General features: G+C 37.5%; 1 protein-coding gene across 1 annotated transcript; it reads right to left on the bottom strand.

The window, feature by feature from the left end:
* Positions 1–1,915: 1,915 nt before the first annotated feature.
* Positions 1,916–15,472, bottom strand: LOC121417442 (protein FAM199X-like). The gene is made up of 8 exons (XM_041611157.1): positions 15,304–15,472; positions 10,330–10,407; positions 9,095–9,354; positions 7,305–7,494; positions 5,968–6,110; positions 5,108–5,325; positions 2,595–2,699; positions 1,916–2,089 (listed from the first exon to the last, which is right to left on the bottom strand). Exons 1-8 carry the CDS (start codon positions 15,354–15,356, stop codon positions 2,021–2,023), a joined length of 1,116 nt encoding a protein of 371 aa, XP_041467091.1. The 5' UTR covers positions 15,357–15,472; the 3' UTR covers positions 1,916–2,020.
* Positions 15,473–15,534: the final 62 nt, after the last annotated feature.

The raw sequence follows: 15,534 nt of genomic DNA, 5'->3' as shown, positions 1-15,534 counted from the left end.
CTTTGGGAAGCGATCTTCGCGCATTTTGAGCACGCTGCTCCACACACTGTAGAATGCCTACGATGCAGTTTAAATTTTGCATTAAACGATTCACCCCACTGAGAGCATTCCCATAGCAACAAGACCGCTTTACGTCAAGTGACTTTGAAAACCGATTTTGGGTGATCAAATGGTAACGCCAACAATGCAATCTTCCAAACTAGTTTTAAATATATAATAAGAACAGGGTCTAAGTCATTGCTCTGTAGTAAGAACAAATAGTGTTAAGTGTTCTATCCATATGTACTTCTCCCTATTGGCAATACTCAGCATACTATTTGCATTAACCCTAAAAAGACTGAGGGGGGGGGCTGATTCAGCCTACCCCTCAACATTTTCTGCAATAAGTCTGTAAGGCGAAAAGCTAGCACCGCACCGTTCCATTACATTTATCTTTCAAGTCTTGCACAACTTTTGAGACCAAATATGCGACACCCGGTACGTGGTTCTGAAATTACCCAACATTTCATAATTGCATGTCGACCCAAAATTGCTCAAAACCTGAATTTGTATACAAATCAAATGCAAATTGTGGTTAGCCAAATTCATAAAAGTATCATTATTTTCTATTTTACTAATCTAACTCAATTAATTTCATCTTGTTTATGGTCAGAATAAAGTCGCAGACGATTTCCATTGAAAAAAACAATAAAAAACATAAGAAAAGAATTGTGATATTAGTTTTTTTTTATTTAAAGTGCATTTGATCAGAATCCTACAAAGTCTGTGAATAAAAAAATAGCAGTTTAGAGGCGTTTTTTAATTTAAAGCAAATCTTTGATTTTACGCATAAATTAGCACAATTAATGAATTGAGATTTTTCAGAAAATTTGATCCTACAGTCTTGGAGATTATGCCACGAGTAACGCACGTACCAATTTTTGTCGCGATCATGAGGTCGACGGCTGAATCAGCCCCGCCAGCCAGTCTTCTAAAGCATCAAAAAGGCCCAGTCTATTTAGGGTCAAAGGGGTCAAAATTTGATGAAAAATAATGAAGTTATAAAATTTTTAAGTTTGGCAATGTCTTGTGAAAACAATTACATACATGACTTCATACACAATTGGTGGACTGATGATATCATGCCCACTCTTGTTTCCTTCATTGTATTTATATTAATAAATAACAATAAGTTTTATATAATTTAATACATGGTTGCAAAACATGTCTCCCTTGTTATAAAAAAAAGTCAAGCACAGGACTGTTTCACCTAAATGATGCAATTGTAAGAACTCTTTACTTCATTCCATTTTCTGGTATTTCTTAACAATAAGTGTGGCACGAACCAACCATAATTTCGGATGCGTTTTATGTGCATTACAAGCAGATTTAGTTTTCTCAATTATTCATGAGCACCAGGGTCTGGTCTTACACAAGGTAGCAATTGATCTAAAGAGTTACAATTGATCTAATTAATCGTAAATCTATGGAAATCCATCAGTGTCACACTTTTTTCAACAGGAAATTTGCAAAATGTCCTTTGTAAACAAAGGAGAACACACCAAATTGTCAAGAAGTCAATGAATTTATGAATATACTTCATATCTAGCAACATTTTTTAAACAAACATGCATTATATATATTGACTTTGCTGGCTTTCCATACTTGCGATTGATCGGATCAATCTTACAGTAGATTTGCACAACATCCTTGTTGACAAAGAGCATACTAAATTGTCCCCAAAAATGATGAATGCATAAATATACATCATAAGTATACATCTCGTAAATATTTAGAATAAATCTGCATTTTAGATGATGACATTGCTTGCTTTCCATAGTTGTGGTCAACCAGATCGATCGCAACTCTTGTAAGACAGGACCCTGTTCTACATTTTTATCTCAAACCAATGCGAAAAAGAAGTGAAAAATAAAAGAGAAAAATTTTCATTGCGGTTTGTGTACTGTTTCCTGTCTAAAATCTACCTTTATTATCATTTTCAAGTACCCAAATATTTATCTACTGTTTTCCAATACATGGGCTAGGCTAATATATCAATTTCTTCGCCAGATTCTTCCTCTTCGCCTATACTTGTTGATAATGAGATGACCTGGATAAAAGAACAAAAAGAAAGCAATTAAAAGGAAAAGCGAAGGGAAAAATTAAATACATAATATATAAGAAAAGAATGTTAAATCCTCTCCCCTCTTCCCCAAATGTAATAGTCCAGTTCACCCTTTGTATTATTACCTTACTAAGAAATACCTTTATAATCGCTCTTACCCCCTCACATATTCTTGTAATATCTCACCTTTTCCTAATGGAATAGTCCACTTTTCCTAATGGAATAGTCCATCTCTCTTTCCCTATTATTACCTTACTACAAAATACCTTTTTAATTCCTCTTACCCCTCACTTATTAAGATATTATCTCACCTTTTCCTAATGGAATAGTCCATCTCTCCTTTCCTATTATTACCTTACTACAAAATATCTTTTTAATCCCTCTTATCTCAACTCACTTCTTCCTCAAATGATATATTCCGCTTTTAACTTCATACTATTCTCTTTAAATTCCTTCCGTCTCCCCCTCACATCTTCTGATATTAACCCACCTCTTCCTTATGGAATAGTCCGCTTCTCCTTTCCTTGGAGGCCTGTCTGTAATCTTTACGAGTTCTTCGTTTCCAACCTCTCAGAGACTTCTGCTGACCAGACTGCTGAACAAACCAATCCATTCAGAGATTAATTTTAGCTATTTTAATCACCATAAAATGAATACAATACAATATAAGTATTTACATAGCGCTCTTCACAATGATTGTATCACAGCGCTTTACAAAATCAGAATTGTGAAAGAAAAACAGAATACATACATACATATATTACAAGTAAAATTAACTATTAAAAAGAAATGTCTTTAATGACTGCTGAAATGCTCCCAGAGATGACGATTCACAGATGCAGAGGGGAAGCTGGTTCCAGACGCGTGGCGCAGCAGCAGCGAACGATCGGTCCCCTGAGGAGGTACATTGTAGTAGTTTTTGCTCTTGCCAACAGAGTTGGCAAATGAAAAAAATATTCCTCAGAATTGAAAGAGGACTTGCTCTAGGAATGTTGAAATTGAAGGTCTGAATCATACTTGCAAGAAAATATTTGCAATAACTTGCAAATGTTCTGTTCCAATATTACAACTGATAGATCAATATTAGCCAAATTCAATCAGATTAAACTCCTCGTTGTAAGACGCAGATCAGCTATCAATCACAAATTCACAATCAATATTAAGATTTATGATTGATTTAGGGACCCCCCAAAAAAGACTTGCAATTAAAGGCAAGTTTCTTGCAAAACTCTGTTTCACTTATACCTTTTAACCCAAAAAGAACTAGGATATTTAATAATAATAATAATAATTAGACTTATATCTCGCCGAATCCACTCTGTAGAGTGCTCAAGGCGCTTTTTAGGAAATTATACAAGAAATTAAGAAGAATTGAACAGAAATGTTTTGAAGTAATTTTTGAAAGTTTCAAAAGTCAAGCACTGTTTGATGTCATGAGGGAGGCTATTCCATAGCTTAGAGGATGAGTAAACAAATGATCTTTCACCCCAGGTTTTGGAAACTTTGGGGGTAACAAGAGAATTGGAAAAGGAGGAACGTATTAAGGATCTTGAAGGGGTATAACTTTTGATCAGTGAAATAAGGTACTGGGGAGATGAGCCATGAACACAATGGAAAGTTATCAAAAATTTAAGACGTATGGAGGACGTGGGGAGGGGGCCATGATGCCCCACCCTTCTGATCTCGGCCACCGTTCGAGCGATTACGACAAAATTTGACAAGCACGTTATTTCCAACATAAACTACAAGCCAGTTTAAAAAATATTCTGAAAATAACTTTCTTTTATTCCTTATAAATTAAATATGCAAATTTATTGGTAGAAAACAATATTTTCAAATTCAACACCCAATTTCACTTCCAATTTTCATTTTTTTTTTTCAGATGCCATCTTTGTAATCTAATTTCAAGGTTTCCATAAAGAAAAGTTGCAAAAGCCAATTTTTCCTAATGTTATTCTTTGTCTTCAGAATTTAATTTTTTTCACTTTTTTTAATGGAAATTATTAGAGCATTCAACAACAAACTAACCACTGAATTAATCAAGCAGGCCAATTAGAATGAAAAATAATCACTCTTTAAAGAATTTCATCTCCCATGTACTTTGTACACAAAGTATAAAAATGAGCCATTTTCGGCATGACATTGTCTAGTACAAAGTCATGTGACGTTGCGATGCTATACCCGTATGTCGCAAATTTGGTCTCAAAAGTTGTGCGAGACTTCAAAGAAAAAGTCATAACATTAAGCGGTGCTATCTTTTTGCATGAAGCATTGGGGGAGGGGGTGCATGATGACGCCCCCCCCTCAACACTTCGAGCGATAGGGTTAACCAAAATTCCATGGAATGAGGACTATTGTAAAGTGTGAAAGGCAGCAAATATGTTTCGTTATAAAACCGCCCATTTCATTGCATGTGGAAAATTGGCATGATTACAAATTTTCCTCTTTCTTTTTAATCTGATTTTCATTATCTAATAAGGACATATTGTGGGTCCCTACTAATCATAAATCAATTTAAACCACACATGTACCAGTTCCTAAATGATACAATTGTTTTAGCAGCAGTTCCGTTTCTATTAATATTGGCTTAAAAGAATTATGAAACCCCAAAACAAGTCTGAAAGTATGTATTTGTAATTATTATATTATTTTTTACAACTGGGTATTGATCAGAAATGACAATTTAGTAAGCCCCATCAATTACACCACCATCCAAAGACATGACCTAAGACTTGAACCTCTGCGTCAATTTGTAACTCCCCTCTTTACTTTGGTTTACGGGGGCAATGTCAATAGGTGGTGGATAGCGCTATATCTTGCTATTTTGGGCCAAAAAAAAGGTACGCCTAAGGTCAGAAGGTCAAGCACAGACAAAGTTGAAATTTTTCGATTGGGGTGGGTGAGCATCACGTTTGGAATACTTAACGTGCCCCAAATTGCGACAGCGCACAACAAGTCCCATCCAGCTTATGGATATCGGCGACAACATCCAGTGACACTAACCTTTTTGACCCCTAGCGAGGGCGATCTTTCTGAGAAGCTCCCTCTATGCTGAGGTGATGCGGGGAGACTAGAGCACTTTCTCTTGGTGGCGTTGCCATAGCTACGCATCCTCTCTGGCTCCGAGATGATTTCGGAATCGCTGGCTTCTCCGGTCATCTCCTGTTCCTCTAAGTAGGTTTCCAGCTTCGCCAAGGTCGATTCACTCAGCATGTGTGGTTCTATTGAAAGTACGAAAAGATAATTGATCTCTAACAGTTTCCATCATGAAAGTTGTTCTACATAATATTCATGTAACTTCTCAAACCTCAAAACTTGATCAATTATGATGTTTGTGACCTTTTACAATGTGATCGCAAAATCTGATCCTCATCATATATACATGTATGAAACCCTTAAATGGTTAGTTGTGGCAAGAACATAGTAGTTGGGTATGATACGACCTCTGACCCGAGAAACTACTCAGATCATTGCCCCTACCAGTATAGGCCAATTCAAAAGTTTACCCCTTGAACGTTTCTTTAGTTCTCACCTAAAACATACTTTCTGGTAAACAATGACTTCTGTGATCTTTGACCCTATAATTTCTATCATGTCTCTTACTTCTAACAAAATTCCTTTCATTGACCAAGTCCTTTGAGATTGGAGAATGTTATCATTTCTCATACCTATAACTAAAGTCCTCTCATTGACCAAGTCCTTTGAGATTAGAGAATGTTATCAATTCTCATACCTATAACTAGAGTCCTCTCATTGACCAAGTCCTTTGAGATTAGAGAATGTTATCAATTCTCATACCTATAACTAGAGTCCTCTCATTGACCAAGTCCTTTGAGATTAGAGAATGTTATCAATTCTCATACCTATAACTAGATTCCTCTCATTGACCAAGTCCTGTGAGATCAGAGACATGACTTCTAACCGCTCTCTTGGGCCAAGCAGTGATCTGAGCACTGAAGACAGGTGTTCTGCTACTTCTTCCTTCTCATCTCCATCCATCTCACCCCTTCATGAAAGAAAGAAAGGATAACAATCTTTAAGGTATAAACACATTGAGAATGATTTTGGCTAAGTTTGGCTGCGTAACACAAGACGACCTTAAAAGACGGGACTTGCTGTTCTGGCGTTCATCAATTCAATGGATATAGCAACATCGATCTGGGGCTGCTCAGTGGCTGACGGGTCTACAATCAATTTGACAAAATGAATTTTCAGAGTATTTGTATTACAAACCCAAATAATAATAATAATATAGGGTATTTATATTGTGCACATATCCACCTTGTTAGGCGCTCCTATATTACCCGGCTAAGCTAGGCGCTCATAGCGCACACAGCTTTTTAAGGAATTACTTCTTACCGGTACCCATTTACCTCACCTGGGTTGAGTGCAGCACAATTTGGATCAGTTCCTTGCCGAAGGAAATTACGCCATGGCTGGGATTCGAACCGACGACCCTCTGTTTCAAAGTCCGAAGACTAATCCACTGGGCCAAAACGCTCCACAAAATACTGTATATGGATTTTTATACTTTTTGTAATGATTGGATATGGAATGGAAACAAATGAAATTTGATGAAATGCTTTGAAGCAAGTCAGTTTCTTGAAATAAGCTGTAGAAAGACCTCAAAGATTTCTCTACTGATTTGGGAATTTGTATCAAAGCGACACATGCAAAAAATTTGCCTTACACATCTTTACCTTGAGACCAATGTGTGCGCCAAGCACACAAATGATATGATCATTGGTTAAAAACTGAGGAAGTAGTTCGATCTGCAATATTTGCAATGGACCAACTTGCCTGCCCAACCGTACACTGATTCCCATATATCCCCTTCGAACTTTATTCGGCAGGGGTATAGATACTAAGGCCCGTATTCTGAAGTCAGGTTTAACTTCAACTCAGGTTTAAAGTTGTGGTTTAAGTATGGATAGCCATAAATCACTAACAGTAGAGATATCACATTTCAGCTCATTTGGCTCTCATATCATTCATAATTGTCTAGGAAGTATAAATAAATGATTGTCTTCACCATTGATAAGGAAAGAGCACAGTAAACATAAGAAACATACAACAACTTAATCAAAATTTTGACACTTTTGGCTTCCCATAATTTTAGCACAGAGTTTAATAGACCATGGTCTTAGTTAAACTTGACTTTCAGAATACAGGCCTAAGCCATTAATACTTCGATACTGACCATCCCTTATCCTCCATCTTCTTCTTCCGCTTCCGTTTCCCGGATGTTGATGATGTAGAGGGGATACAATGATCTGCGACCTTTGACCCGCCACTATGGCAATTTTCTTCATGTACCTCTTCCAAGCAACTGAGATCAAAATCCTCTTCAACTGGTTGAAGGACATTAGGGACATCCAAGGATACAGGTTCTGAGATTAAAGGTAGACGAAAGTAGTTAAAGCAAACAATTATTTCATGAGAAAGTCTTTAAAATCAAGGTTATTATGCCATCACATTATCATACTGTACATCTAGATCTGATACATTAACCATCATTAAAGGGGGGGGGGGCAATTTGACCGCCCCCTCAACAAATTTTGCCACTATGCCGCTGTGCAAAATTTTTTGACCGTCAGCCTGCTGACTTTTTACTTTCAACTCTTGCGCATCTTTTGAGACCAAATTTGCGACGTCCGGGTACGCGGTACTAAAATTGTTCAAAAACATGATTTCTTGTACAAAGTCAATGAAAATTGTGTTGTTTTTTTGTTGTTGTGATTTTCAACCAAAATTCATAAATGAATGATTTTTAAAGAAATTTTGTTGGTTCAGATGGATTTATTTTATGTTATTTATGATCGCAAACATATCCCTGACAAAGTTCATCGACAAAACAATAAAAAACAAAGAAATACATAATTGAAAAAAAACTAAGATACAAAGAAATTAATTAGTTTTTGGCAATTTTTTGGTAGATTTTTGTTGGAAATGTAAAAATCTACATGTTCCCCCAAAACAAGCATTCTACTAGCTTTATAAATTGAGTTAAATCAATGCAAAAACATACATAAAAACACAAAATTAGGATAAATTTCATATGCTTATTTGCATAATTGATTAATAAAAATTATAAGCAATTACCAGTAATTTCTATGGAAATTTTACAATAGTCTTGTAGTTTACATCTGGCTCTACGCACGTGCAAATTTTTGCGGTAATCGCACGATCGACGGCTGAGATCGGGGGGGGGGGGGTCAAATATGTGGGGGCAGTGTATCAATATTAAAATACCCAACATTTTATGGAATTTCGAACTTATTTTGGTCGTTTCTCATTAATTACACATTTTCTTCCAGAGCCATTAGGCACATATTTTTCAATTATACAATACAAGCACTTATTGGATCCTGATCGATCTCGTTTTGAGATCATTACCACAACTGGCATTTATCTTTAAAAAAGTGGGAAGAAAATTAACTGATTTGAAGCACATTTGAATCTACAACCAACACATCCCATAGGAATATTTTTGATCCTCCAAGATTAAAAAAAAAAAAAAAAAAAAACAAAGCAAGTCTACATGTAATCTGGTTTTGGATATTTCCTGTTTAGTGGAATGGATCACCCCCGCCCCCTTAAGATCTCAGCTGTGGATTGCGCAATCACAACAAAAATTTGCATGATGGTAGAGAATGATGTAATCTACGCAGTTGCATGGGTAAATTAGGGTTATTAAAACGAACTTTAATATCAGCAGATGAATTTACCCTGTAACAAAATAAACCAAAGGGATTATGATTCAATTGTAATCTTGTAATGAGAAACCATGAAGTGAATACAGTGATACAGGTAGTGACAAAAAAAGGGAGAAGAAAATTTATAAACAAATGTGATTCACTTTCAAACCCACAAGCAATAGACAGCAAGTATTTCAAACTAATTCAATTATAAATTCATGATTTTCCAGTTGTCTAAATTTGTTCAAACTTTCACCAATCTGCCTCTCTGGTACAATTTTCTTTTCTTTACCTTGCGCTAGATCCAGATAGCTGCTGTTCAGAAAGTCAACACTCCCAAAGAGCCCCTCGATTTCATCATTCACATCCACCCCTTGGCCATGAATGGGAGAGTCCTGGCTGGTCGATGGCCCAATCACAGTGTCTGGGTAGGAAGAGTCCACTAGATGGTAGGGTAGATCCTCATTCTCTTCCAGGGTATCTGAGCATTGAATGCTGGCCGAGATGGAGCTCACATCGTCCTCTTCCTCATTTAGTAAAGTTGGGTCAAACCTAGTATGGTGAATTTAAAGTAAAAAGAATACATTTACAGCAAACAGGGTCGGTCATGTGGTCTCGTGGTTAGAGCATCACACTAATGAATGAAAGGTTGTGAGTTCAAATCCCAGCTCTGCCATTATCTCCACTTTAACCAAAAAGGCCCGAGAGCAATTTCTGTCATCTATGACTGATTAACTGAGATGTAAAGATATTTCACATGTACTTGGTAATATACCAGCTTTTTAGCGATGATACAGCAAAAAGCTGCCTTCCTACCAGATTTACCTCAACAGAAACAATAGGCCGCTGTTCAAATAACATAAAGGTATACACCTTCACTATTTTAACAACTGCTTGATGGCATCAAAGAAGAAAAAAGAACTCCAAAAGTTGCTGAAAATTCACACTTCAGATCTTTCCATGTACATGGTCACCGGTTTTCAATAGAAACTACCAAGAAAATAACTAAATAAACTTATCTTCTTCCAAAATCACTTTCTTTCAAATCTATTAAAGTCACTCCTCTGCAACCCTCCCTACCCCCTTCTCCCCCCCCGGACTTGACCCCTCCCTATAACCTCCTCCCCCTTCCTATTCTACGACCTTACCCTCCTCCTCTCCCCCTATCCTATTCCCCCCCTCCATTCCCTCCTTCCTTCTTTCTCAACTTTTTCTCCTCCTTACGTTCCTTCATCATAATTATCCTTGTTATTATTACCAACTATCAGAGAAGAAATTTGCTCACGATATTTGCTTAGCATTTGTGTTCACAATGGAAAAGTTCTCAGCTAGTTAAGTTCTGTACAGTCAGAGACCTCATAATCAATCAGTTACACAAATTTGCGATGTGGAGCAAATTGCATAAACCAGGAAAATTATTCACAGATTATCAAATATGAGTAAATCATTGTTACCATTAGGAAATATATCAAAATAACAATTTTTTTGTCATAAGCATTGTTACAAGTATCTACATGTACAACTCACCCACGGCTGAGTGGCACTTCCGTCTCATGATCACCATGGTAACACAGGAGGAAAGTATCATCCTTGCCAAAGAGGGGGCTGTTTGAATGAAAGTAAAATAAGACATAGAGTCTACATACAGTACTTATCTCAAAAAAAAAAAATCTGATTCTCAGTAAAAGAAATATAGGGCGATTATTTTTCATAAATTTTATGCAAGGTGTTCAAGGACACAATTTATACCATTATATGAAGAACTTGCCACGTCGAATCCTGATAATTTATGGAAAACAGTAGGAAGTAATTCCTCAAAATACTGTGAGCCCCGAAATCAGTTGCTGAATTTAGTCAGGGTTTATGGGAGTGCTCCGAGACTGAGCACTTGACATGGTGGATACGTGCACTATAAAAATCCCTATTATATTCTGAGCAGACGTTCAGAAGACACCAGTTTTGGCTTTGACAGAGGAACACTTCATAAAAAAAATCAAATTCAAATACATCTTTTTTGTGTAAAATAAAAGGATCAGTGGGGAGTCATGTTTTTGCACCAGCCATCAAATAAGTTTGCATATCAATTCGTTAAACTTCCCTGAACGAAACCTGGAGTAAAGTGAGAATTTTTCACAATAAATGTGAATATCTGTGATATATGCATGACCGGGAATCATACTCTCACTCTGTCAATATTTTTTAATCCCATATATAACTGAGCTAAACCTAAAATCAAGAAGATCTAACTAATGTTAAGATGCGCAGACTGAAAATGAAATGGCTTACCGTTAGAATCCAATGTCATGTGATATAATGGCTGTATCGTGTGTGTAATGCCTCATTCTAACACTACAATTTTAGTATCCATGCTCTCATAGCCATAATTAATCATGAAATTGGATTGTAAAGTTAGGATCTACTCCATTGAAATAACATTGTCAGTCGGACATTAGTCTTGCTTCACCTTGTCTAGCGCGCAGGATATTTTAGCATCGAGGTGAGATTCTTGATATTTATCAGCAAATGCACGCATTTTTCATCTAGCACCGCTCATGATTTTGGCGCCCTCTATATGCGTCTTGTAGTTAGGCTGCAATACAAAGAAGACAAGATGGCAAAAATAACATCTGTGACATGAGTACGGTTCTTTTAATATTTTCATTTACTTAACGTGTAATTTTGTTTTCAAACAATATAAATTTGGGCAAAAAGGGTTGAAAGGATTATTGTAGCCCATTTATATAAGTTTGGGGTCAAAGGACCAAAAGAAAAGTTGGCAATTTTTTTATTTGTGATTTTTGAGGAGCTTTAACTTAATTTTAATCGTGGGAAAAACGACGCTGCGCGTACTTCAATGGCATGCATTAACCTACATGTACGTAGTAAATGAATTAATCTATAGGAGCCTCCTGACTAGTAACAGCGACACAATAGACTGTACTAGCCAGGAGGCTCCTGGAGATTAATATCATTGACGTACTTAATCTCCACAGAGCCAAGGACGGGAAGCCATTGACGATTTGCACTGCGCGCACCAAGTATATTGCCAACAATAACATTTTTTGAAAACAGACAATTTTTTTCAGGGTTTTGAGCCCAAACATATGTTCATGGGCTAAAATATCATTTGGACCCTTTTTGGCCCAAGAGTCTTATTTTCGAATGAAATTAGGCAAAACATAAAATGAATGAAAATATTAAATCTAGAGGAGCGTTTACTCAGTCTGCTATTGTCGCCATCTTGGCGTCTTTGTTATCGAAGCCTTGCTTCAAGGCGATAAATATCATGAAATCAACTCAATGCTAAAATAAACCGCACCCTAGACCATCAAAGCGGGATTTAGCATCGAGGTTGAATTCATATTCATCGGCTGATGCAAGTATTTTTCTTATCTAGCGCTTATGATACTGTCGCCTTCTATACACGTCTTGTTGTAGCTAGGCTAAATAGTGTCAGCAAACGCTCCTCTACTTTTAAATTAAATTTTCATTCATTTCATGTTCAATATTATTTATGAATATCTCTTTTGGTCGAAAAAGGGTCCAAATGGTTGTAGCCCATTTAGATTTAAATAGTCACAAGACTAAGCGAGGCAACGTAGTTCAGTCTGTAGTGTTAGAGCGCATGTTTCTGATATGATTGTAGATCTCAATGTGAGGGGTACGAGTCCCGCTCAAAAAGTCTGATGCTGTAGCGTTGTGTGTTAGCGTGCCTCACCACTGTACTCAGTGCAGGTGTGAATGCAGTTGGAAAGCACTCAGTCCAAAGGAAAAGATGCAAATGTTGGTCCCGCCACGTATACACCGCATGTATAGGACTAGGAGAGGTACAAACTATGCACGTTAAAACCAACACTATTCGTTAAAGAGTAGGGTGTTCACCCGGTGTATTGCACCTGCCGGTCCTGGCAAAATCCAGGCCAAGTACCCGATGCATTATGATTATGGAGGGCCCTGCACGGTTACTTCTACTTCTACGACGATACTCAGCTGGATCCATAAGTTAGGATGCAGTGCTAAGGAAATATCTTGGGTGCTCATCTGCAGTGCATACTTCCTTGGTTTAGATGTTGGTTGGAAGCACCCCCCTGAAGGCCTCCAATGAAGGAGCATCAAGCAACCGCGTAGCCAGGATTTCATTTTGGAGGGGGCGGTAAATGCACGCAAAGCGTGCCAACACTTACAGAGTGCGCGAAGCGCGCTCCCTAGGGGGTGGGTGCAGGGAGGGGGAGTTTCCCCCTCCCGCGCGAAGCTTTTAGTGTTTCATAAATTAAAATGAAAAGGAGCCGTTTCTCTTGTCTCTAGTACCTCAAATTTGGTTGACTATATTGCGATTTTAAACCTTGTTTTCAAAAGTGATTGTGAAACCACGAAAAAGGTATACAATGGAGGAAATTAAAATGATAATAACTCCTAAAGCTAAAGTGTTTAATCAATTTTTCTTGCCATAAAAAGGGTCCCGAGAAAAGGGTATTCTCAAAGATATATTGAAACTTTCTTTGGAAAGATCAGATTTGATTACAAACAATTAAGCATTAATGCATATTTTTAACTCGCAAAACAGAGAAGATTCCTCCCTGCGCAGAGCAATGAAACTCTGAAATTTCAAAGGGCGGACGTTTCATCAAATGTAGATATCTCTAATACCCAATCGGCTCTAATTCAATTGATTTTCTAAGATTATTGAACTTCATTACAAGGAAAATAGTGCGCAAAAAGTTGAAACTTCTGTGATTTATTGAAATTATCTATCTATATAAAAAAGGATGCCTAATTTTTTTGACTTATCCTGAAGCGCTTCATTTTGAATATAAAGAAACTTAAGTGTCATTCAAAATTTCAAACTGAGGGCGCAAAACAGGACAGGAGATGAATGTATGCAGGGAAATGACATGGAGTTTAATACAAATTGATAAAAAATATTGTACCTTTTTTATTTAATACGACACAAATTCCATACCTTCCTCTTTTTAAATTTGGAACCTGTTTGCCCCCAAATTATGGTTGTTTAGTAATGAGCTGAAAAGCGGGAGAAGTTGACTTTATGGAGGTGACGGCAGAAACTGATATAAAGATTTTACCCGCTCGGAGCCGACCAGACCAGAAGTTGCGCGATCAATTGAAAAAAAAAGATAACTTCATTTTTTACTTCGGCCTAACCTTACTCAAATTCATGCCCTAATGTATACAATTTTAACTGCAACTGGCAAGAAGCACATAGCTGAGGTGGAAAAACAGGGTTAGAGCTAAAGGTGGGGGAACAATGGAGAACTTCAATATTGTCATTTAACCGCGCGCAGCGTGGAAGCAAAATTCACATATGAATTTAGAGCAAGAAGAGTGAAGGAGTTTCTCTTTTGAGAAAAAATAAAGAATAAAAAGAAAAAAAAAACACAAAGCTTCCCTTTCCTTTTCTCCTCTCTTTTTTCCCTTCTTTTTTTTTTTCTTTTTGGGGACGTTTGGGGGGGGGTTCGACCGCCCCCCCTGGCTACGCGCCTGGCATCAAGGATGGTTTTGGGAAGCGCATTCCACGCAGTCACACTGTCCTAGTATACATTCAGATCCAAATCCAACTTAATACTTATATTTAATTTTGGCCCCGGGCCCCCTTCCTTGCTTTGGCTGAGGCTCGAAGTCAAAACCCTTAAGTTCTTAACTAAAGTCTAAATCATTGTTTTTTGGGGCAACTTTATTGCTGGCAAAATAGTATACTAGTTGCCAAATGTCATCATGTCCCATTCTCTGTGGAGATAAAGGCAAGCATGTCATTGTCAGTGATAACTGATGACAGTCCTGGAGCCTCCTCCTGGCTAGCCAGGACTGGAGGCTTCTACTTGTCCTTAACTCCTTATCATTGATTTAAACGTATGCACTCTCCACGAAGCCAGGCAGGAATTTCTTTTATTCCAATAATTCATCTGCACGTACCCCCAAGATAAGTCGATGAATTCTTGTTTAAAAATGAAATAAATAGCGTAGTCGTAGAAACAGAAATGTCGGAATTGAAAATGTATATTATTTAGGGCCTACATGACAAAGCCATTTTTAGGGCTAATGTTAGATATTTTAGAAAAAATTCGGTGGCAAATTCAGGTTTTTGGGCGGAGGATGATGATGATTGATGGGCCTGATGATGTTGCATGCAGATGAATCATGAAATGGGAAGGAATTCCTGACTCATTGACATTGTCATGGACATGGAGAGTAAGCATACATTAAATTATTTTCTACTCTCTAGAAGTCGAAGCCTCCTGGCTTAGACTGAACTGGTACATGAATGAACACAACATTAACCATGCACACAGTCAAGTATCAACGGAGCCGAGATTGGAGAGGCCAACGCACGTCTAAAAAATGACACATCACATGCACAAGCACTGCCGTACTCACTTGCAAAGTTGCATGCAGATGCAGTCAGACAGGTCACAACGAGTTCGACCAGCCGGACATGGCGGACGTCAACATTTATCATTTGGAAAATGATAAACAAAAAATACATACCTCGGAATGGGAGAAAAGTCGAAGTCGACAACGGCTGGGTATTCAGCCAACATTTTATCGATAAAATATGTTAGAAGGACTATAATTCAACTTGCGATCTCGTCATTCATCGGTATGCAATACGTCATGCATGTGAACTGTGTGTCACCGGCTCCTATTATATCGCGGTCTCTGATTGGCTTACCCATTGACCCGCCCACAGATTCTAGCCAATCACTAATGTGTTAAGTG

This window comes from Lytechinus variegatus, chromosome 6 (assembly GCF_018143015.1).
Source record: "Lytechinus variegatus isolate NC3 chromosome 6, Lvar_3.0, whole genome shotgun sequence".
NCBI lineage: Eukaryota > Metazoa > Echinodermata > Echinoidea > Temnopleuroida > Toxopneustidae > Lytechinus > Lytechinus variegatus.
Note: the sequence above shows the minus strand (reverse complement) of the source record. Positions and strands in the feature narration are given on the sequence as shown.